The sequence below is a fragment of the Mesoplodon densirostris genome, chromosome 11, assembly GCF_025265405.1.
Source record: "Mesoplodon densirostris isolate mMesDen1 chromosome 11, mMesDen1 primary haplotype, whole genome shotgun sequence".
Lineage (NCBI taxonomy): Eukaryota > Metazoa > Chordata > Mammalia > Artiodactyla > Ziphiidae > Mesoplodon > Mesoplodon densirostris.
This window is the reverse complement of record NC_082671.1, coordinates 34,330,970-34,354,964: the sequence shown is the minus strand read 5'-3', so window position 1 is coordinate 34,354,964 and position 23,995 is coordinate 34,330,970. Positions and strand designations below refer to the sequence as shown.

General features: G+C 38.4%; 2 protein-coding genes across 14 annotated transcripts in view; both read left to right on the top strand.

Moving 5' to 3' along the window:
- Positions 1-13,974, top strand: part of NUP107 (nucleoporin 107) — a 52,290-nt gene extending 38,316 nt beyond the window's left edge. For all 3 annotated transcript variants that reach the window (XM_060112258.1, XM_060112256.1, XM_060112259.1), the window contains 11 exons: positions 2,696-2,765; positions 3,086-3,204; positions 3,909-3,947; positions 4,252-4,402; positions 4,738-4,850; positions 5,761-5,863; positions 6,322-6,482; positions 7,142-7,267; positions 7,655-7,768; positions 13,146-13,313; positions 13,682-13,974. In XM_060112258.1, coding sequence (XP_059968241.1) covers positions 2,696-2,765; positions 3,086-3,204; positions 3,909-3,947; positions 4,252-4,402; positions 4,738-4,850; positions 5,761-5,863; positions 6,322-6,482; positions 7,142-7,267; positions 7,655-7,768; positions 13,146-13,313; positions 13,682-13,789 — 1,272 coding nt within the window. In that variant the 3' untranslated portion in view covers positions 13,790-13,974. The remainder of the gene's footprint in view (positions 1-2,695; positions 2,766-3,085; positions 3,205-3,908; positions 3,948-4,251; positions 4,403-4,737; positions 4,851-5,760; positions 5,864-6,321; positions 6,483-7,141; positions 7,268-7,654; positions 7,769-13,145; positions 13,314-13,681) is intronic.
- Positions 13,975-16,811: 2,837 nt separating this feature from the next.
- SLC35E3 (solute carrier family 35 member E3) overlaps positions 16,812-23,995 on the top strand; it is a 43,784-nt gene continuing 36,600 nt past the window's right edge. For 8 of the 11 annotated variants that reach the window (XM_060112508.1, XM_060112510.1, XM_060112512.1 and 5 more), the window contains exons 1-3: positions 16,815-17,434; positions 18,256-18,366; positions 22,244-22,402. In XM_060112508.1, coding sequence (XP_059968491.1) covers positions 17,033-17,434; positions 18,256-18,366; positions 22,244-22,402 — 672 coding nt within the window. In that variant the 5' untranslated portion in view covers positions 16,815-17,032. Of the gene's footprint in view, positions 17,435-18,255; positions 18,367-22,243; positions 22,403-23,995 lie in introns of all 11 variants that reach the window. The other 3 variants (XM_060112503.1, XM_060112505.1, XM_060112507.1) reach the window with 3 other exon arrangements.

Here is a 23,995-nt window from a genome sequence, read left to right as displayed (position 1 = left end):
CAGTGAACATTCTTGTTTATTTACTCTTATTTTTTTTATGCTTATCTACTAGTCCTGTTTCTTTACAAGTTTCCTGAAAGCAGGAATGTTGGGTTAAAGGGTATATGTATGTTAAGTTAATTCCCTTGTTGTAGCAATTAATTCATACTCCTACAAGTAATTTATTAATGTGGCCATTTCCCTGCATTCTCACTAGTCCCAGATATCACAGTTTTTTAATTTTTTGCCAATCCATCAGATTAGGTTGGAAATAGAAACTCACTGTTGTTCTCATATTTCCCTGTCTATTCATAAGGCTGAGCAAGTTTTCCTATGTTTATTGACCATTTTTGAATTTCCTATTTAGAGCTTTCACCTATTTTTCTGTTGGATTTTATCTTTTCCTTATTATTGTATAAGAGTTCTTTGTATAGTAAAAAAAATGAAATGCTTTCTCTATCAACTGGTTTTTTTGCCAGTCTGTTGTTTTAGAGATTCCAATGAATGAAAATAAAACAAGAAAGTCAAGGAATAGATACAAATTTAGAAACAGGGGAGCATTTACATATGATGAGAGTGTAAATCTAGAAACTCAAGATGCAGTAAGTTACTAGAATTAATAAGAGAATTTTTAAAGTATCTAAATTCAAGACAAAGTTAGGAAAAAAATCATATCCTTTTTGTAATTGTTACAACTAGTTAGAAAAGGATTTAGCTCCCTGCAAAAGTCCCATTTAAATTACTGACCCAAACTACAAGATACCCAGGAATAAAATTAACCAAGGGTTTGAGGACCTTCATAAAAAAAACTAGAATCCTGTTGAAAGACACAAATAAATAGATATACCACATTCCTGGATTAGGTGATTTGATATAAATATCAGTCATTCCAAAATTAACATTGAAACCTAATGCTTTGGGGTATTATTTCTGAACAGAAAATTTCCAAGTAGAAGAATAAGTGAGAATGGCGAGAGAAGAACAATAGTTAATAGGGTATTTGCCTTCCTCAATAATAAAACAATATAAAGATACAATAAAACAGTATCGCACCAGTCAGAATGGCCATCATCAAAAAATCTAGAAACATTAAGTGCTGGAGAGGATGTGAAGAAAAGGGAACACTCTTGCACTGCTGGTGGGAATGTGAATTGGTACAGCCACTATGGAGAACAGTATGGAGGTTCCTTAAAAAACTACAAATAGAACTACCGTATGACCCAGCAGTCCCACTACTGGACATATACCCTCAGAAAACCATAATTCAAAAAGAGTCATGTACCAAAATGTTCATTGCAGCTCTATTTACAATAGCCAGGAGATGGAAGCAACCTAAGTGTCCATCATTGGATGAATGGATAAAGAAGATGTGGCACATACATACAATGGAATATTACTCAGCCATAAAAAGAAACGAAATTGAGTTATTTGTAGTGAGGTGGATGGACCTAGAGTCTGTCATACGGAGTGAAGTAAGTCAGAAAGAGAAAGACAAATACCATATGCTAACACATATATATGGAATCTAAGGAAAAAAACAAAAATGTCATGAAGAACCTAGGGGTAAGACGGGAATAAAGACACAGACCTACTAGAGCATGGACTTGAGGATATGGGGAGGGGGAAGGGTAAGCTGTGACAAAGTGAGAGAGTGGCATGGACATATATACACTACCAAACGTAAAATAGATAGCTAGTGGGAAGCAGCCACATAGCACAGGGACATCAGCTCTGCTTTGTGACCACCTAGAGGGGTGGGATACGGAGGGTGGGAGGGAGGGAGACGCAAGAGGGAAGAGATATGGGAACATATGTATATGTATAACTGATTCACTTTGTTATAAAGCAGAAGCACACCATTGTAAAGCAATTATACTCCAATAAAGATGTAAAAAAAAAGTATCGAATTGTCACAGGAATAAATAGATCATCGGAATACGAAAATCCATATTAGATCCAAATATATATGAGAACTTAATAGATGTAGATGACAGAGATGACTTTTCAGAGGAAGAGGGATGGTTTATTTACATACATGGTATGGACATAATTGACTTTCCATCTGGAAGAAAACAAAGCTAGATCTCTGCTTCATGCCATGTATTAAAATCAGTTCCAGAGGGAGCAAACATTTGAATGTAAAAAAAAATGTTGGAAGAAAATTTAGACAAATAAAAATCAAAATATATTTGACCTAAAATATATGAATTATTTACTTCAGAAAAAAATCCAACAGCAGGTTACTTGTAAATTTTTTCTTCTCTGTGCCTAATCACTATTTTGATGGGTTTTGTTACTTTTGGTGCCATTTGCAGAAGAGAATACTCAAAGAATGCTTTCAAGAACCACTGTTTATGTTGAAGGAAATCTTACAGTTTATTTTGATTTGGTCACATGTGCCCTTCTTTTCTGGTTCACCATGGACTGCCAAGGAAAACTGTAGTAAAATATAAAAAATAAAAGTTTCATAACATTCACAGAGATTAAATTGTTTTATCGCAATTCTGTGCTTTCAGAGATAACGTTCAGCCTTGAGTATATATTCCAAGGGCACTATCTTTCTCATATTTTACTTTATTTTGTTCTCCTAAGACTCTTCATTTCCAGCTTTTTCTTTGTATATGTTCCTTCAAAAGTTGACATTTTTAGCTTACCAATGAGTACATACTGCAGAATGACCATAGTAGATTTATGGAAAATGTAAAAATTTTTTCAGAGAGTTGTGGAAGAGAATCAAGAACATTATCATATAGTTCAAAAATTCCTTATCCTGGGAGACATTGATGGTAAGATATATTTTATTTCACTTTGTATGAGTTCTTTGTTTTCTTTAGTAATTTTATAAAAAGTTATCAAAACAGTGCATATAACTTACCACATTTTGTCATCTCTATAAATATCAACCTTTCTGAATGCAACTGTTTACTTAATTTTTAGAAAATAAAGTTTGAATTTAATCCAGAGTCTGTTTTATATGATGGTTCTTAACAATGAGATAGTGAACTGGTAGTGGTATAGGAATACAATAAATGTCCTTGGATAGTGTTTATATCTCTTCTTTTGATTTTTATCCCTATTGTTGCATCTTTGCTTTGATGGCTTATAGGTCTGATGGATGAATTTAGCAAATGGCTTTCCAAAAGCAGAAACAATCTACCTGGACACCTCCTTCGCTTCATGACTCACCTCATTTTGTGTTTCCGCACTCTGGGACTACAGACCAAAGTAAATAAAAATGAGCTGTATACCCTTCTCTGCAAGACTGATGCTTTATACACCTATTGTCAGGAAAACATGCTACTTTTTGGTTGTTGTTTTCTGGAAATGGTGACCGTAGTCTCATATGGTCACTCGATGATAATTCACTGCAGGTTATTTGTTAGGGTTCTAATCTGTGGCTGCAGAATGCTGGTGGTTACCTGGTTTTTGGACAGTTTATAACTTTAATCCTCATCAGTACCCAGCTCTAAATCAACCAGCTAAGCTAACTGAACCAGACTAAGTTCTCTGAGATCTTAAACCTTTGTTTTCTTTTTCTTCTGTCCTAAATGATTGGTAACATTTTGGTCAGAGTACATTTAGAAGGCAGAATGATACAGTTGTTGAAAGCTTGGGTTTTTGAGTAAGAATCCTGGATTCACATTCTTACTCGGCAGCTTCTAGCTGTGTAATTCTGGGTAAATAAAACCTCTTTAGGTCTTAGTTTCTTCCTCTGTAAAATGTGAACAATAATAGTAACTACCCACAAAGAGTTAGGGTAAGGCAATACATGAACTTTGCTAAGCACTTAGTTATTGCATGTAGTTATTGCTCAGTGGTAAATATTAAAAGTCATTAAATCATTATAGTGGAATTTTTATTAGATATATTGCTGGTACACATAAGCAGTTGTATTTATAATTTAATAATTATCTTTTTTTCCTATGAAGGAAGAAGTTTCCATTGAGGTTTTAAAGACATACATACAGGTAAACTTTGAGAAACCACAATTATATTCTTTTTTTTTTTTTACCATTTTAATGAAAACAAAAATCAGAATGATAATATTTTGATATCTAGTGGCAGGAGAGTCATCAAAATCCATAAAGGTCTTTTAATTGTCATAAGTACTTTCTTTTGGAATTTAAAATTCTGTTTAGCAGCACAAATCTATATCTGTATGAATCTCTCCTAAATATATTTGAAATTTTGAAGTGAAATTTTTAAAAAGCACTGTTGATCCTAGAACTTGTTTTATTATTGACATACTTTGATCCTTTTTTTGTTTTTTAGCTTTTAATAAATGAGAAACATACAAATCTCATAGCATTTTATACCTGTCATTTGCCTCAAGACCTCGCTGTTGCCCAGTATGCATTATTTTTGGAAGGTGTTACGGAATTTGAACAGCGCCACCATTGCCTGGAGCTGGCTAAAGAAGCAGGTAAAAATGGTTGAGAACTTCATCTACTGGGCTTTGTAGGCAGATTATCACTTTGGCTTTAGTAACATTTAGCCTTCTAGTTTTAAATCCTATTTCTCTTACGAGGTAAAAAAGGAATGAGGTTTTCAGTGAAATTCTGTTTTAGGAATGAAATAACCTATACTGTAACTCGTGTAAAATATCTTTTAATTTTGGCATTTTCTTTTATAATGTCTTTCATATTGCACATATTTTTAAAGAATTGTTATCCCAAATTTACCAAATCATTGTGACTGTTTAGAGGATATTAGTGTGAATGATTATTCTTGTTTTTGTTTCTTCAAAAAATTCTTTAGATTTGGATATTGCAACTATAACAAAAACCGTAGTTGAGAATATTCGGAAGAAAGATAATGGTGAATTCAGTCATCATGACCTGGCCCCCGCCCTAGATACTGGCACTACTGAGGTAACTTGAGGGGATGAGAGAGGTGTGTTATATAATTCCTGATAATCCCTCATGTTATGCTTTTGTGAACTTCTACCTTAAAATACTCTGGTTTCTTTCTTTTTTTAAGAATTTTTCTTTGTCAGCCAAGTTATAAAAATTGGCAGCAAACTTAAGGTCTTGTGTAAGGAATTGCTTAATAGTAGTATTATGTTAAGGGAAGTTTCTTTAATGGAAAAAACCTGAGCATTGGATTTTTGCTCATCACATTATTCTAGATACTTGATCAGTCACTAACTTTTTTTTTTTTTTTTGGCTGAGTCGGTTCTTAGTTGCAGCACTCGGGATCTTTTCATTGCGGCATCTTTTCATTGTGGCAGGTGGGCTTCTCTCTAGTTGTGACATGTGGGTTTTCTCTCTCTGTTTATGCCGTGTGGGCTCCAGAGCTCATGGGCTCTGTAGTTTGCAGCACATGGGCTCTCTCATTGAGGCATGTGGGCTTAGTTGCTCCGCGGCATGTGGGATCTTAGTTTCCTGCATTGGAAGGTGGATTCTTTACCACTGGACCACCAGGGAAGTCCTGATCAATCACTTTTATGTACCTTACTTATTCCTATTTTCAGAAAAGAATAGAAAGTTTTATCTAGGAAAGAAAAAAATTTTAGAGTAGCTCTTAAAGGAATTACATAATTAAGTTGGTGGGACATCACATATATAATTCCAGATTCACAGTCCAGTAAGTTTTTTCTATAATTTAATAGAGACCTATTAAATGTGAAAATAAACTAAGAAAAGCTATTTTCTTTCATTATTTTGTATAACCTGAGGGAAAATATTCACTAGAAGTACAGACATAAGCTGGTTCTACTAATTTGCAGAATATCTTAGAAAAAACACAATTGACATTTCTTTTTTCCAATTAAATGAATAGGAGGACCGTTTAAAAATCGATGTAATTGACTGGTTGGTATTTGACCCATCACAGAGGGCGGAAGCACTAAAACAAGGCAATGCCATAATGAGGAAATTCTTGGGTATGCTGTATTTTTATATTCTTTTTTTTTTTAAGTTTTTGTTCTGTTCTAGAACTTTGTTGTTTGTTTTTCCAACCCTTCCAGTAGGGTAAGGCACAAAACAGCCACTGTTATGGCTGGTATTATGAAACAAAACATATTTAATAGTGACTTTTCATGTCCTACTCAATTTTGCATATAATCTCAAGGCTTTGAAAAAAATTGAATTGCTTTTTTTTAAGATACAGAAAAGTATGTAAAAGTAATTGCATTTAATGAATCCTTTTGTGACTGTTACATTGAAATAAGGAAAAGCCCAGCCATTAAGTAGCGAGATCACCCAGACCTTTAACAGAAGTACCTTGAGACCTGAAATGGTTACAGGTAGCTGTGAAAGTTGCAAACCAATAATTTGATTCCTTTAGAAACCATTACAGGGAAATCCATATGTATTGAAAAACTGTATATCTTTTTCGCAGCATCAAAAAAGCACGAAGCTGCAAAAGAAGTATTTGTGAAAATTCCTCAGGATTCAATAGCAGAAATCTATAACCAGTGGGAGGAACAAGGAATGGAGAGCTCACTTCCTGCTGAAGATGATAACGCTATCCGAGAACATTTGTGCATTAGAGCTTACTTGGTGAGACTGTAAAAACCACAAAACCTTTCTTTATGATGACTTTCCTGATTCACTCTCAGACCTTGAACTGTTTTTCCAGAAGTGGTGATTGACTCATTCATTATCTTAGGTCCCTTGCAACTATGGGACTGACTGATCCATAAGAACTTTGAAGACAAGACCTGGTCTTCATTTATATAAGCCTCTAATCAGTGCTAACCAACTAAGAACATTTCACATGGTAGATAGCGTGTGTGATGTCTGAAACGTATGTTTTCTTAAGATTCTTTGAGTGCTTCTCTCAGCTTTAACATTTCTGCTTTTGGCAATAACTGAAAAAAGCAAGATGTTCTGTATTGTGACTAAAATAACAACATACTCATTCAAAATTCATTCAACAAATAATGAAGTGATTGGCTAGGTTCTAGGACTAATTCTGGATGTCTTTCTATCCTTGCCCTCTAGAAGCTAATAGGCTCGTCAAGAAGACAGACAAGTAAATATGTGAACATCACAAACAAAACACTTATTCACCATGATTTTTTTTGTATAAAAAAATATTAAATGATTTTATTTCTTGCTACTGAAAAATTATTTCTAAGAACCAAATTTTTAAAAACTTTGTTGAACATATGTGAACAGTTTTTTTTTGTATTTCTCTGTTTTATTTTGCATTTTAGGAAGCCCATGAAACCTTTAATGAGTGGTTTAAGCATATGAATTCAGCTCCACAAAAACCTACTTTGACACCTCAAGCAACTTTTACTGAGAAAGTGGCTCATGAACACAAAGAAAAGAAATATGAAGTAAGTTGAATGTAGATGAGACATGTCTATTGTATCTGAAAAATACATGTCATATATTTAAAGAGATCATTTTTTCAGCAGTTATATTCTTATTATAACAAGTGATCTTCCTTATTACTGTTCTACTTTGAAAAAAAGCCATCTCTTTAGTTACTTTTCTATAGATAATTAACCAAACATGAAACATACCTTCAGGTGACAATAGTGCTCATTTACATGGTTAACATTTTAGTGTTTTATTGAACTGCAATCCGTCGATGTTTGTTTTTATATTTGGCTTACTGACTGTCAACTCTTTAGAATTATGTTCCATATATGTATATTCCTGTCTGTACTTTACAGATACATTATAGTCTGTTATATATCTGCCTTATGTTTGTTTTGCAGATGGATTATGGTATTTGGAAAGGGCATTTGGATGCCCTAACTGCTGATGTGAAGGAGAAAATGTACAATGTCTTGTTGTTTGTTGATGGAGGGTGGATGGTGGATGTTAGAGAGGTAAGTTGTGTGCATTGTTTATAGCTAAAAGCAAAAACAATGTCTTTTTAAAAAAGTTTTTTGAACAGGAGCAGCTACAGATCTTATATAACCTTTGTACTTATAACTAAACATCCCATAATTTAACCTGAAATACTAGTTAGGGAATATAGGAATGTTTGACTCTTGGGTAAACTATTTTTCCATATTTAATATGTTCACTCAGGATAGTAAAATCTAATTTTTTAAAAAATATTTATGTATTTATTTGATTGCGCTGGGTCTTAGTTGCAGCAGGTGGGCTCCTTAGTTGCAACATGTGAACTCCTAGTTACAGCATGCATGGGGGATCTAGTTCCCTGACCAGGAATCGAACCCAGGCCCCCTGTATTGGGAGCGTGGAGTCTTAACCACTGTGCCACCAGGGAAGTCCCAAATCTAATTTTTTAAAGTTCTGGACCTAAAAATTAATTATATATATATTCAACTCAATTTATGGATATGAAGATAAGTCTAGTAGAATGAGTAAGACATATATAAAGCAGTGGTTCTTACCTCTGAGCTGTCCATTTAAATGATCTGGAGAACTTTTTAAAAATACTGGTTTGGTTCCACTAGTGGTTACCACTAGTGGGGAGCGGAGAGGGAGGGGCAACATAGGGGTTGCAGAGGGGGAGGTAGGAACTGTTAGGTGTAAGATAGGCTACAAGGACATATTGTACAGTATGGGGAATATAGCCAGTATTTTGTAATATCTGTAAATGGAATGTTGCCTTTAAAAATTGTATTTAAAAAATAACTTTTAAAGAGTCCTGAAAAGACATGACAGTTAAATGTAGAATGTGATCCTAAACTGGCTCCTACGTTGGAGGAAGAAAGATGCTATAAAGGAGAGTGTTGAGTCAGTGATGTTAAGGTATTACGTCACTGTTAAATTTCCTGATGTCGTTAACTGCATTGTGATTATGTTAGAAAAACTTCTCTTTATTAGGAAGTAAACACTGAAGTATTTAGAGGTAAGGGAACATGATTATGCAGCTTGCCGTCAAAGGGTTAAAAAAATGTGTATTTATAGATACACATACAGATGCAAATCATAAAACAAACAGGGCAAAGACTGAACAAAGGGTGAGGGTATTGAGATATTCTTTGTACTATTGTAATTTAGTTTGTTTGAAATGATTTTCAACTAAAATATATTTTTAAATACTAAAAAAAAAATACCGGGTTCCACTTCCAGAGATTCTGGGTTAATTGGTCTGAGATAGGGCTGGCTGGCTTTTTATTTTTTTCTTTTTTTTAATTACCTGAAGAGTTTTAATGTGTAGCCTGGGTTGAGAAACCAGTTACAGAAGTACTAAATGCCATAAGAAAAGCACAGATGAAGCATTTTGTGAGTTTAGGAAAAGAAAAGGTTCCTTCTACCTGGAAGAGATCTGGGCAGAATGCTTGAAAGGTGTAGCATTTGACTGAACCTTGAACGAATTGGGGAAATTTGGATGAGCTGAGGTGGGAGAAAGGAAGGATGCTGCAGGTAATAGTGGTGTGAGGGAAAGGCACTGAGGCTTGCTCATGGGGCATGACAGAAACAGGGAGTTACTCAGTTTTACCTCTGCAGACCTGATGATCTGTCCAAGGATTGTAAATGCTGGATTCTTGGATATTAGGTATATTATTTTGAACAGAAAAATCACAGGAGTATGTTTGGTATCTTCCCTTCTGCATTCCCTGAATCTTAGTATAGTCACTCCTTTTTCACACTTGATCTTAGCCAAAAGGCTGAGAAGCGATCATCACTCCTTTTTTATTGTTTGTTTTGGTTTGGTTTTTGCTACTACATTTTTCTAGTTCCTCTGGCTTCCCTTTTTTGACCAGAAGCAAAAACATTAGGGACAGGAGACTAGATTTGAGCCCCTATTTGCTACTATTCCTGATACAGTAACTCTGCTGACTTCATAAACAGTTTTGAACCTTTAGCAGGTTCCTTGGGTTTTCTCTTCTATTTCATGCTGCTGCTCACGAAGATAAAATTTTAGTGTTGCAAAATGCTAATTAAATGGTATTTAAGGTTTGAAAAGACTTGATGCCTTATTTATACATAAATCTTTGTTATTCTAAGTATTAATTAATCTTAGATTAGGTACTTCCCTGGTGGTGCAGTGGTTAAGACTCCAAGCTCCCAATGCAGGGGGCCCGGGTTCAATCCCTGGTCAGGGAACTAGATCCCACATGCATGCCACAATGAAGAGTTCACATGCCACAACTAAGGAGCCCTCCTGCTGCAACTAAGACCCAGAGCAACCAAATAAATAAATTTTAAAAAAAGATAGTGAAAGTCACAAAACAGACACTCGGGAGTGTTTTAAAAATAGAGTAGGAGTGGAAGGCTATGAATGATACCATTTTGTTTTACCAAACATTTAAAAATCAATATTCAGTCTCAATCACTTCTTCAAATCTAATCCAAACAAGAAGAGATTTTTTTTTTTTAAAGCAGATTTTTTTTTTTTTTTTTTTATGGCTGTGTTGGGTCTTCATTTCTGTGCGAGGGCTTTCTCTAGTTGTGGCAAGTGGGGGCCACTCCTCATTGCGGTGCGCGGGCCTCTCACTATCGCGGCCTCTCTTGTTGCGGAGCACAGGCTCCAGACGCGCAGGCTCAGTAATTGTGGCTCACGGGGCCAGCTGCTCCGTGGCATGTGGGATCTTCCCAGACCAGGACTCGAACCCGTGTGCCCTGCATTGGCAGGCGGACTCTCAACCACTGCGCCACCAGGGAAGCCCCAAGAAGAGATTTCTTGAACAATCAAATGATAAATAATGATATTTTGAGTTGAGTTTAGCTTAATACTCTTACATACTCAGCAAAGCAGGAAATTATTCAGGGCTCCTGATAGCACTTATATCACTTGTATAAAAATTAGGAAATGGTATCCATTCTCTTACACAGATAGATTCCATGCCAAGTGCACATGACCTGTAGACTGGAGCATGGATTAGATTTCAGCCCCCACTCACTCACCTGGCTAGCACCATATGCAAGGCACAGCTGTTCAACAAAGCCCTGGCCTTATATGCTGACTCTTAACATCTGTACCTCACTTTTAACATAACTGCAGAACGGGCCCATTCATGTTGGAGGCTGGTGGCACACAGGGATGGCAGGGGGAATGGAGGAGGCAGCTCATCTTTACCTACTTTTTGCCACCTCTGCCTCCACCACATTCTAGTTGAAGCCTCAACTGTCTTTCCCTTGCTTCCACTCTTCCTTACGCAGTCCCTTCCTCATATAGATCAGCTAGTAATCCTTTTAAAATCCTTTAAAAAAGGGTCCTACTCAGACCCTTCTGCTGGCTTCTCGGTACACTTTGAATAAAACGCAGAGCTCTTTTCTTGGCCTACAAGATCACACATCCGCTGGGCCTTGACTGCCTCCCCAGTCTTGTATCCTACTGCTCTCCCCTCACTTTGCTCTAGCCTTCTGGCCTCTTTGCCGTTCTTCTGCCTAGAGTGCTATTTCCCCCAGATATCTGCATGGATGGCTTCCTTACTTCCTTCAGCAGTCTGCTCCAGGGTCATCTCTCTTTAGAGACTCTGCCCCACCCCCAAACCCCCTATCCTAAATAGGACATATACATATATGCACATATATGTCCATAAACACATCAACACATATCAGTTAATGAGCTTTTCTCACATATAAAGCACTACATGTCCCTGATGGAAAGAATCTTTTTGTTTTATATATTTACAGGATTTTTCAAATTTACAGGATTTTTTATTCAGATGAGAAAAATATAGGTTGTAGCAGAGCAATTTATTCGCTTTTCCTTGTGGCAAATTGCTGGGCCCATCAGGCATGATTCTGGTTGGTTGATGGTTGATAGCAGCCAGCCCACTGGTATGGAAATCTCCTGTAGTCAGCAGAAGAGATCACACCCTGATATTTGGCAGCAACAGGATTTCGGAGAGGCAGGTGCCAGAATCCATCCTATGAAACGAGGTTATCAGTAAGCAGGTGGAAAGGAGTCTAGGGGCCAGGGGTACTTTGCTTCTTTAGCATAGGGGGAAAAGAGTACATTGGAGCACAAATGGAGGGACCCAGAAAGAAGCAGTCTTCTTATTCCTACTAGGCCCCTAGTAGGATTCACTAATATGAATTATGAGTAAGACCTTGAGGTGTTTTAAATTCACCTCTGAAGGTAGTAAGTTCCTATTTGAGAAAATAAATGATGGTGCTTTCCCTTTTAAAGCTAAGAAAATACAAAGCATGCGTTTTAATATTTGCTTCTACGTATCTATATCTCAAAACAGGACAGAAAGATTGACACTAATTTTTCATATGTGTGGAAACCTGACCTATGTCAGATTTAGTACAATTATTCCTTGGTATAATTTCCAGATTACATTCTGTTGCTTCACACCTCCACTTACATCTACCTTTGGAAGTGTTTTAGCAATTTAATATTATAGTCTCTCACATGAAGAGATTTTTAGTGATTAATATTGTCATAAGGAAAAAATTTTTAATTAATTAGGTGTCTTATTAGGCTTTTCAAAGGACCAGTTGGTATTTTTGCTTGTCCTGTTTTCTGTTTTGTTTTACACTATGAGTCCTATGGATTTCCTTCTAATTTTTAAGATTATTTCAGAAATTTTATTGTGGTTGGGTACCTTTTTATTATTTTAATTATTTTAGTTTTCCATTTTTTATGAGAAAATGTAGTGGGCGTAAAAGGTCTGTTCTTTTTTCTGCACTCTTAGTACCCACAAAATTTTTTAGAAAGATCCCTGTATACTTATAAAGAAATGCTCACTGTTTTCTCTACAGTGTTTTCCTCATTTATCTGTTAGTTCTGTCCCATGCAAATCTTCAGATTCTTTTAATTTTCTATTTTTAATAAATTATACAAAGACATCATAAATTCATTCTCTGTTTAAAGAAACAAAATATGTGCAATGAAGTTGTCCTCCCTGTGCACCTCTCCCCTCATCCTCCTGATCCTTCTTCCCAGCAGGAATCACTGCTGTTGGTATGAAGAGCCCTCTCAGTCCTTTTGGTATCTGTCTGTATTTCCTTCTGTATATATCCAGGGCAATGGTTATTATTTTCTGTTCTGATTTTTGCTCTAGTCTCTTAACTGTTTTTCCTTTTATGCATGTTTTTATTTAAGACATAGTAAGTACAAATTCAGAAGCATTCTGTTTTCATTATCAGACTTCTGACTCCTCTGAAGATACCATGATAGAAACCCTGCCTTGTTTTATTTTTAATTAGCATGATAAGCTTTACAGAAACACTTTAGCTTTTACCTGTTGCTTTTTGGTTTGATTCATTGACTTTTTTATAAGGGTATTTAGCTTAAAGTTGCTAGAATGACTACTTGATGTCTGTCTGTAGGATGCTGAGGAAGACCATGAAAGAACATATCAAATGGTTTTACTGAGAAAGCTTTGTCTGCCAATGTTGTGTTTTCTGCTTCACACCATATTGCATAGTACCGGTCAGTATCAGGAATGCCTGCAGTTAGCGGATATGGTTTCCTCTGAGCGCCACAAGCTGTATCTGGTAAGTTCTAGAGCATTTGCACTTTTAAATTTTAGTGATTTGATAACCTCTGTAATAATATTTAGATTTGTGAGATGTGTTTATATTCTTTAGATGTTCTTAGATTTTCTTAAAGTAGGGATCCAGTTTTAAGGTTTGTGCTTTTTTATCCAAAATATGTATACATTTCTAAGCAGTTTGAAGTGTATAGACTGGTCCAAAGAAGTAGCTTTGAAGTCCTGGGCTATCCTAATATACTGGCCTCTGGCTACATGAACCTTAAAGGGGAATTTCTTCTTGCATTAAGCTAATCAGGTTGATTAGGTGACTGTAAATTCACACTCTTTTTTGTTCTCATTCTTAACATTTTTCTCTTTTTTAAAAATCAGGTGTTTTCTAAGGAAGAACTAAGGAAATTGCTACAGAAATTAAGAGAATCCTCTCTAATGCTCCTAGACCAGGGACTGGATCCATTAGGATATGAAATTCAGTCATAATTCGTCTGCTGTTTGTAATCTCAATAATTTCCATGATAAATGGAAGTTTTTCTGTAATATATATATATATTTGTAATTACTGGGTTTTTTCTTTTGCCTTATGGGGAAAATGTTTATGGAATTTAGGCATTTAATTTTGTACTTTTAAGCATATTATGGTGACACTTTGAAAATTTAATGTATTATATAATTCCGTGTTTATTAATAAAACTATATAAAAACGAAAATTTTCTGTTCATATGAATTCCAGGAACGTCCCTCTATTTTGTAATAAGAAATTGAATTTCCGATCATAAGTACTCTGAAATCTTAAAGAGGATGGAAAGTAGATACATTTTTAAGCCAGGTGTATAAGTCCTCATCATAAAATTTGGTGTTTTTTATTTGTTTTTTTTGGGGGGGGGGTTGTTTTTTTGTGGTACGCGGGCCTCTCACTGTTGTGGCCTCTCCCGTTGCAGAGCACAGGCTCCGGATGCGCAGGCTCAGCGGCCATGGCTCACGGGCCCAGCCGCTCCGCGGCATGTGGGATCCTCCCGGACCGGGGCACGAACCCGCGTCTCCTGCATCAGCAGGCGGACTCCCAACCACTGCACCACCAGGGAAGCCCTGGTGTTTTTTTTTTTTTTTTTTTTGCGGTACGTGGGCCTCTCACTGTTGTGGCCTCTCCTGTTGTGGAGCGCAGGCCCAGCGGCCATGGCTCACGGACCCAGCCGCTCCGCGGCATGTGGGATCTTCCTGTACTGGGGCACGAACCCGTGTCCCCTGCATTGGCAGGCGGACTCTCAACCACTGCGCCACCAGGGAAGCCCAGCCCTGGTGTTTTTTAAATATTACAGTTAATTAGATGAACATAGCAAGAATGTTTTCTAAAATAATATTATACTATTGTTTTATTTTGAAGACATTTCTAGTTTATTTATTAACTCTCATTCAGCAAACCTGCTCTAAAATAAGTTGGAGCATGTAAAGACTTAGAATAGTATCTGGCACACAGCAAGCTGTGAATAAATTGGGGAATACACAGTGAGTAAGATCTCATCTAGCCCTTCCAGTAGGGGAAATACAATATTTTTAAATGCCATTTTAAAATACAAGTAATCCAAGCAGGAAGAAACTATTTCCAGCTAAGAGGTTTCTGAGGAAGTAGCATTTGAGCTGGGGTCTGGGTAATGCACTGAATTCGCAAAGACAGAGATAAAAGCACAAGAAGGGTGGGGCACTACAGTTAGGAAATCAGTATAAGCAAGGCCTACAAATGGTAAATGCATGTTTATGAATCAGCATTTATGTTGAATTGACTAGAGTGTAGGACTTACAAATGGGAGATGACCAAAAGAGAGAATGTGACTCTAAGAGAAAACATGATGTAAATGGATTATGAACCTGAATATAAACGCTAAAACCATAAAACCTTTAAGAAAAATAGAGAATATCTTTGGGACCCAAGGGTAGGTAAAGATTTCCTATACAAGAGACAGAAAGCAATTAACCATAAAGGAAAAAAATTGATTACTTAGACCATCAAAATATAAAACTCTGCTCTTCAAAGACATTAAGAAAATAAGCCACAGACTGGGAGAAAATATTTGCAGAAGGAAAACTGACCAAAAAAACTCGTGTCCAGCATATATAAAGAACTCTTACAACTCAATAATAAAAAGGCCAAAAAAAATTTAAAGAGCGGACAAAATAGTACAACAGATGATTCTTTTCTTTTTTTCTTTTTTTTGGTGGTATGCGGGCCTCTCACTGCTGTGGCCTCTCCCGTTGCGTAGCACAGGCTCCAGACGCGCAGGCTCAGCGGCCATGGCTCACAGGCCCAGCCGCTCCGCAGCATGTGGGATCCTCCCAGACCGGGGCATGAACCCGTGTCCCCTGCATCGGCAGGTGGACTCCCAACCACTGCACCACCAGGGAAGCCACAACAGATGATTCTTAAAGGGAGACATACCTAACCATGTGCCTGTGAAAACTGCTCAAGTCAATGGTGAATGCAAATTAAAACCATGAGATACCATTATACATCCATCAGAATGGCTAAAATCAAAGACTAACAACCAAATGTTTGGGAGGATATGGAGCAACTGTGACTGGGACATATTGCTGGGGAATGTAAAATGGTGCAATCTTTGGGGAAAGTTTTGCCTATTTCTATTGTGGATAACTATTTTATTGGCCTTTTCAAATATTCTATTATAAACAACCATCTACCCTTTAACCCAGAAGTTTCACTCAAATGCATAATGTTTAGAATAAGTAAAGTGATGTAACAACAGATGAAATAAATTGAAAATATGGTAGAATACCATATACAACTCTGACCAAGTATATTAGAACATCTAAGTAAAATGGATTTTTCTAGGATGATGAAAAACCAAACATTGATTCAAAAAACAAAATCTGAATAGTTTACTAACCATGATGAGTATATGAGGGGTCATCATACTGTCTACTCTTCTGTATGTTTGGATTTTTAAAATAAAATGTCTAAAAATATGGTTTCAAGAAGTAATGCTTTCGGGCTTCCCTGGTGGCGCAGTGGTTGCGAGTCCGCCTGCCGATGCAGGGGACATGGGTTTGTGCCCCGGTCTGGGAAGATCCCACATGCCGCGGAGTGGCTGGGCCCGTGAGCCATGGCCGCTGAGCCTGTGCGTCCGGAGCCTGTGCTCCGCAACGGGAGAGGCCACAACAGTGAGAGGCCCGCGTACCGCAAAAAAAAAAAAAAAAAAAAAAAAAGAAGTAATGCTTTCCCCTGTCTGGCGAGGGCTAAGTTTGCTCAGCACCAACAATACCTAGCAAGTCGACTCAACCAACACAGAAAATACCAAACAAGAAAGGGGTCCCATATTGGCGCAGCCAGCTTTAGGTAACCCAGGAGGTAGTGGACCAAGGACGCAGCTCTCCGCACCCAAAGCTCAACGCGCCTGCGCAGGTAGAGGCCGCTTCCTGAACTGTTCAAGGGCGGAAGCGCCGGCTCCCCGAGTCACGTGGCCGCGGGCGGAAGGGGGCGGAGCGTGCGGGACGTGCTGCCGCGTAGTCTGCGGCTGAATGGGCGGTGGCAGAGCATGTGTGATCCGCTGAGGCTGCTGCTTGCCTGGGACCCAGAGGTTGCATGCTTCCCCCCGGCCGGACCGTAAAGCCAGGGGCTGCGAGGACGCGACGGCGGAGGAGGAGGCAAAGGGCAGCTGGAGATAGGCCGGGCGCCCCTTTCCGAGGGTGAAGGGCCCCGGCTCCGCGGGGGTCATGGCAGCGCTGGCCGACAGAGTACGAGGCAGAGGGCGCATCGCCGCCGGGCTCCTGCTAAACCTACTGGTGTCCATCTGCATCGTGTTCCTCAACAAATGGATCTATGTCCACTACGGCTTCCCCAACATGAGCCTGACCCTGGTGCACTTCGTGGTAACTTGGCTGGGCTTGTACGTCTGCCAGAAACTGGACATGTTTGCCCCCAAAAGTCTGCCGCCTTCCAAGCTCCTCCTCCTGGCCCTCAGCTTCTGTGGCTTCGTGGTCTTCACCAACTTATCTCTGCAGAACAACACCATAGGCACCTATCAGCTGGCCAAGGCCATGACCACGCCGGTGATCATAGTCATCCAGACCTTCTGCTATAAGAAAACCTTCTCCACCAAAATACAGTTCACGCTGGTGAGTAGCTTCAGCTGGGCGAGTTGCACCTCCTTAACAACCCACCTCCTGGACAGTCTTTCTCCCCGGGAAATTTGAATGGTTAACCTTGCGCCACATTCTTTCCCGTGATCTGGAAATCCACTCGAGTCCTTTGTGAGCAAGTGAACTTAAGGATTATTTGGGGAAGGTGAAAAAAAGCCATCTTGGCGCTCTATTGGGCTTTTAGCCCAGTAGAGTGTGCTTGTGTGAGTTTTAATAACTACTGTTTGATGGAAATCCTTAAATGCTATGATCGGTAAGAAAAGAAAGCTGTGTTGGGTGATGCAAATCTGTATGGGATTAAGTGCAAAAGCTCAAACTGAAAAACGTTTCTGATAAACGTAAAGAAGTCTCAGGATATGTTTGCGGCGACATACTGCAGAAGCTTCAGCGTCTTTAAATAAGATAGACTAAAATAATTTTAGCACTTCATAACTTACAGCATTTAAAATCTTAATGCTTTTGTTATATGTTTATATATTGTTTAGACACTGGTTTTGGGGTCCATTTACTACTATGTGCACGCATGTGGTATTTTCTTGCAAAGTGCAACGCATCGTCTCATTTTACCCAGAATTTTAAATAGAATTAAATGTGAGCGTAAATATAGAATTATCATATTTCATTTTGAAGAAATAGGATTACCAGTCCGTTTTTTTTAAATGGAAAAAATATTTATAGAGGTTCATTGTTTCCTAATGATGTTTTTATGATTAACCTTTCAAGACACTGTGAAAGGAATACTAATTTTATGTCTCACAAATTTAATCTGAACAACGTTTACCTCTTTTTCTTTACAGATTCCTATAACTGTAGGTGTAATCCTAAATTCTTATTACGATGTGAAGTTTAATTTCCTTGGAACGGTGTTTGCTGCACTTGGTGTTTTAGTTACATCCCTTTATCAAGTGGTTGGTAATTTTTTTTTTCTTTATGTGCCCTTTTTAGCAGATTTCATAAATTTTGAAGCTGTGCCCCAAGGTTTAGACAATACAGTATAGAGACAATAGACTGTTGGGAAGAAAGCATAATTGCATAAATTGTCTGACTCAAGGTGAAGAGAAGAAAGGAGACAGAGAAACTTGGGTGTATGATGCTCACCAAGTACCTCCCTACCTGTTTGTAAGTGTATATTACCCATGCTTAACGGTCTCAGTTTGGGGTGATGGTATATTATTTTCTGGGAAATCTTTACAAAATGAATAGTAAGACTTTTTACTTGAGGATTGAGTCCATTGGTTGTATTTACCATTTACTCTTTAATTATGACATTACTGTGAAGGAGTGAGTACAGGTGCAAAAATTTGAACAGGAAAGGAAAATCTGAGATTTATAAATCTTTGCCTCAGAAGACATGCTGCTGTTACAACTTGTATATTCTAATCATTTTTCTCCGTCAATATTTTATAGCAATGGGTATTTCACTTATTGCACTAGCGCAGTGCCTTGCCTGTAACAGCCATTTATTTGACATTTGTTCATGGATTCACTTGCTTCATTACCATAAAATCTCAACAAGTATTTTTGTTTCTTATATAGTGGAGAAAAAAATAATGAATGGCGAAGGGTACAGTGAAACAGTGTTTTCTCTGTACTGAAAACCTTGGACTGGAAATTCTGGTTTCCAGTGCCTGCATATGGGGAATCAGAGCCAAAATGTGTGACCAATTTTACTTTTTTCACAAACATCCACTGGTTATAAACTAAGGCATTCTTGTTATGAATGTTAGGAGTTTAATAATACAGCCATAGCATCTTAAATTTTCTAGTACTGGTCATTTCAGGAACATTGTTATGTGAAAATTCTGGGGCTGAATACATTTCTTAGTGGCAGAGAAGCAGTTTAAATGAAAGAGAGCAGTGACATGAGAGGGTGGGGCACCCGCTCAATCTTGTCACTTGGCCTCAAGATATTCTGTCTTTTACTGCAGAGAGAAATCAGAGGAAGCTCAGGTTTGTGCTTTAAGAAAATTGCATTTGGGCATACTTCAGTGAGTTTAAATTTAAATTTTTAAATTAGATACAGTAAGTGAACATTTCTACTTCTCTTTTTTGTTAAATGGACTTTATTTTTGACCCAGTATGGATTAGTTATTTATTAGATATAGCAAGAAATTTTATTTGTTGAATGTTAGAATTTCTTGTATTCCTTACACATCAATTCAGAGTACTCACTGTCCATGCCAATATGACCGTTTTTGTTCACACAAGTTTCAAAATTGCTATAGGGTGGAATCAAAGGATTCTGTATCTCTCAGGTAGATATTTGAAATGAGATTGACCAAGGAATGATTGTAGACTAAGTCATGGGCAGAGTTTTTGATTATCAGTAAATGGTAAAAGTACTGGTACAGAATAGGTGTATTCCCTCCCAAAATTCATTTTAAGGAAAGTTGTATTTTCCCATTGTAACCTGGTATAATTTCTAAGTTATTTCTTCTTATACTGCTAGGGCATTAAAAGGAATTAAGATCTGAGTGACCAACTATTAGTTTTAGTTGTAGAAAGATGGTTGACTCCTCCATTCATTCAGCAGACATTTCTGCTTTTTGCTCAACCTTGATACAAAGATAAAGGGCAGCTATAATCCAGCATTGCAGAAACACATGGAGACAGCTGATAACAAGTCGTATAACTCAGAGTATGAGGAAAGTTCTGAGGAACACCAGGGAAGAAGGGGTAGTTCTGCACGAGGGCAGTAGTGAGGTAAGACTTTATGGGAAGGTTAACAATTTAAATTGAAGAAGGCACAGGAATTCGCTTAGCAAAGAAATAGAGCAGAGGTCTTTCTTTGCAATGATGTGTGAAAGTACAGAGCATTTTTGGAGGACTTGATTTGTTTGGTGGGACTGGACTGTAGTTGCGTGGTGGAAACACAAGGCTGAGGGGAGGGGTGAGACCAGATGGCAGAGTTTTGAGTGTTATGCTGAGGAAGTGTGCCCTTTATCCTGCAGGTACCAGGAGAGGAGTTCAGATGGGCAGTGACTTGATCACTCCCTGTGTTTTAGAAACTTCACTCTGGTGGCAGTGAAGGATGAATAAGAGGGACGACAGGGTGACAGGCAGAGCAGTCAGGAAGTGCTCCATGGTTTAAGGGGAAGACAGGAAGGACCTGAACAAGGACAGTGGTACTGGACGTGGAAAGGAAAGAGCAGACTTCAGAGACCTTCTGGAGAAAGAATTAGTCGGACCTGACTGAATGTGAGAATGAGGAAAATAAGGAGCCTGATCCTTGGAGGAGATTATATCATTAATTATCGGACCAACACAGGAGGAGCTAATTTGGAGAAGGAAATAATCAGCTTAATCTTAAACAAGCTCCTTCAGGTGATCTAACTGAAGATGGCCAGTAAGCTGTTTGTAGAAGGTGGGACTTAAATGATGCTCAAGGAAGGAGGTCAGAGCTGTAGATGTCAGCGGATAGTAAGAGGTCAGTCAGGGAGATAAAAGAGGAAAGCCAGACATCTCCCTTACAGGTAGTAAGTGAAGGAACAGGTGAGTGAGGAAGCAGCGCAAACCAGAAGTCAAGTTCTTCCAAGAGAAATCTACAGGTTCTGCAGAGGGCTCCGGCCGGAAGGGGACCGAGGGCAGTCCTTCGATGTGGCCACTAGAGGTGAAGGTGCCCTTTTGGGGAGCAGTTTCATGAGAGGGTTGGTGGGCAGAAGCCAGGCTGCATGACAGTGAGGGCAGGTGGTGGCCTGAGAGTCACCACCATTCCAGGCTGTCTGTCCTGTGTCAGAGACACACAGCTGCCCAGAGAGGCTGCTGGAGCAACACAGGGCTGTGCACATACCCTCTGCATTCATTTTTGCTTACTGCTGTGTCCCAAGCAAAAGAATCAATTCTTTGTCCGTCATGTTCACAGCAGACTCTTATTAAGGCTGACAGGAATATGCTTCAGATTTCTTGCTCTTCTATTTTTGTCTTGGTGAATTTCTATAGACTTAGAGTTTATGTAATAGGATACCCAGACCTACAGAAAAGAGGATTATGTAGGAGCAGTTATTCAAAAGCCTGGCTGTTCCTGCCACATCTTATTCAGACAGTTCTCTCAAGCTTTCTTTAAAGCCTCCTTTTCAGTTGTATTTGTGAAGCATTTTGAGAACTGATGGGATTTGAGGCTTTGGGGTGTTGGTTCTACCGAAGGATAGTCCTTTAAAGTTTGTGATTATCTAGTTTATTGAGGAGTATTGATGTGGGATTACCCTCCGAAACGTCAGCTATAAGGAGGAAAGTTCCTTCTACCATCGACTGGGTTTCCTGAAGTGAATGAAAAGACCTCACATACCTTTCCAGCCACACATATTGGCAGCCACCTGGGATAACTGAGGTTTCTGTCAGTCTGTAATTAGAGTCCTCCCTGCCTCCCAGTCTTCATTTTGGGGGCCATTTTTAGAAAGAAATGAAGTCTGACACTGCATCTGTATTCCTGCTTAGAAATTTCCATTCCTGCCTAATTTTCCCAAGATCGCTGATGCCTGTGGGCCCCGGTATGCATTGACTTTCCCCATCTACTCGGATCAGGAGGGAAGAGAGGATTTTTTTCTCCTTTATAATTGAGAAGAAAATATATAATCAGACATTGAATTTATAAAGCTCCTTTCATCCAGGGAGCTTAAAGGATATACGTATATATTATTGATCTTTGAAATCTTGTAGACTCATTAGGCATTTCCTCTTCCCCCAGCCCCGCCTCACATTCCCACATTTGTGGCTAGAGTTGCATCTTTTGTTTGTTGACTGATGCTATTTTTTTCTGCCTAACTCGTTCTCTCTCCTAATTTTCAGTGGGTAGGAGCCAAGCAGCATGAATTGCAAGTAAACTCCATGCAGCTGCTGTACTACCAGGCCCCGATGTCATCTGCCATGTTGCTGGTCGCCGTGCCCTTCTTTGAGCCGGTGTTCGCAGAAGGAGGAATGTTTGGTCCCTGGTCGGTCTCTGCTTTGGTAAGTTATAATTGTTTTGGTGTCTAAGAAACAAGATAATAATAATTTCTCCATTATTAATGCAACTTTTAGTTTGCAGTGCACTAGCTCAGATCCATTCTCACATTTAGGCTTTATAATCACCCTTTAAGGGAGGCAACGTAAGGATTATTCATTCGATGAAGAAACTGAGGCACAGAAAGATTGAGAGACTTGCTTAGGGTTAAATTGCCAGTCAGTGGCCAAATCAGGACTAGAATTCAGGTCTTCTGATGTCTGGTTACTGTGCTGAGCCCACCAGGCTATTGCCCACCAATAGTTTGGGCATTTTTTTTTTTTTTAGATAATGAAAATATAACTTTGTTGATTTTCTTGTAACAGTATAAGTAGTACATGCTCATTGTATGCATTTTTGAACATACATAAAATTATAAAGTGAAGGTCTCCCCAAATCCTGCCACACTAAGATAAACACCTTTACCGTTTTGGTGATGATCATTTCATGGATCTCTTTCATATACACAGACAACACGCATGTGTGTGTATGTTTAATTTCATATGTATGTAACCGTATTGTATATGCTGGGTTTTCGGGAGGTTTTTTTTGTGGCTGTGCCGCATGGCATGTGGGATGTTAGTTCCCCTACCAGGGATCGAACCTTTGCCCCCTGCAGTGGAAGCGTGGAGTCCTAACCACTGGACTGCCAGGGAATTCCCTATATATGCAGCTTTTATCATGGATTCCTTTTCCTCAGCCCTCCTACCCATACGCACATCAACATCCCATTACCTCACCCCTGCCCCTTGAAATAAGTCATGTTAACATTCTAGTGTTTGTTCTTCCGTGTTTTTCTCTGTGCTGTGCATACCCACATGTAAACACATACAACATACACAGGCACACATGCACGTATGTACACATAAATTACACATTGGTTTTTTTACAGAAGTGGGATCATATTACACATGATTTTCTGTATCTTGCTTTTCTCACTTAACAATGTCCCATGAAAATCCCTTCAAATCATTCTTTCAGTACCTGTATAATAGTTCCAGTTCTTAACCACTATGAACAGTATTACAGTAAACATCCTTGTACATGTGTCCTCATGAACTGGTACTTTTTATTCTATGGGATAGAGTCCTAGAGTGGAATTGCCAGATCAAAGGGACCTGTACTTTGGGGATATATTTTTAATAAAGTTAGAAAGTATAATCCCCCTATTTAGGAAAGGAACTTCTGCTTCCCATACTTCTAACACAGTCAATGGGAACGTCTTTTTTGCTGGTGGTGTTGATTTATCAAACTTGCATAGCGCTTACTCTGCTTCAGGCACTATTCTAAGCTCTTTGCAAATATTAACTTATTTGATCCTCATAACAACTTTATTAGGTGTTTACTGATGAGGAAACTGAGAGACAAAGCGTTAAGTAACTGACTCAAGGTCCACAGCGGAGCCAGATTTTGAATCCATGCATTCCACATCCAAAGTCCACATTCTTAACCACCCTGTGAGGCTGCCTGTGAGCAGATTGATAGTTGTTTCAAATTGATATACTTTAGCATTTGCGCTTTTTTCCCAAGGTAGAAATCACTGGACCATCTCTCAGGTA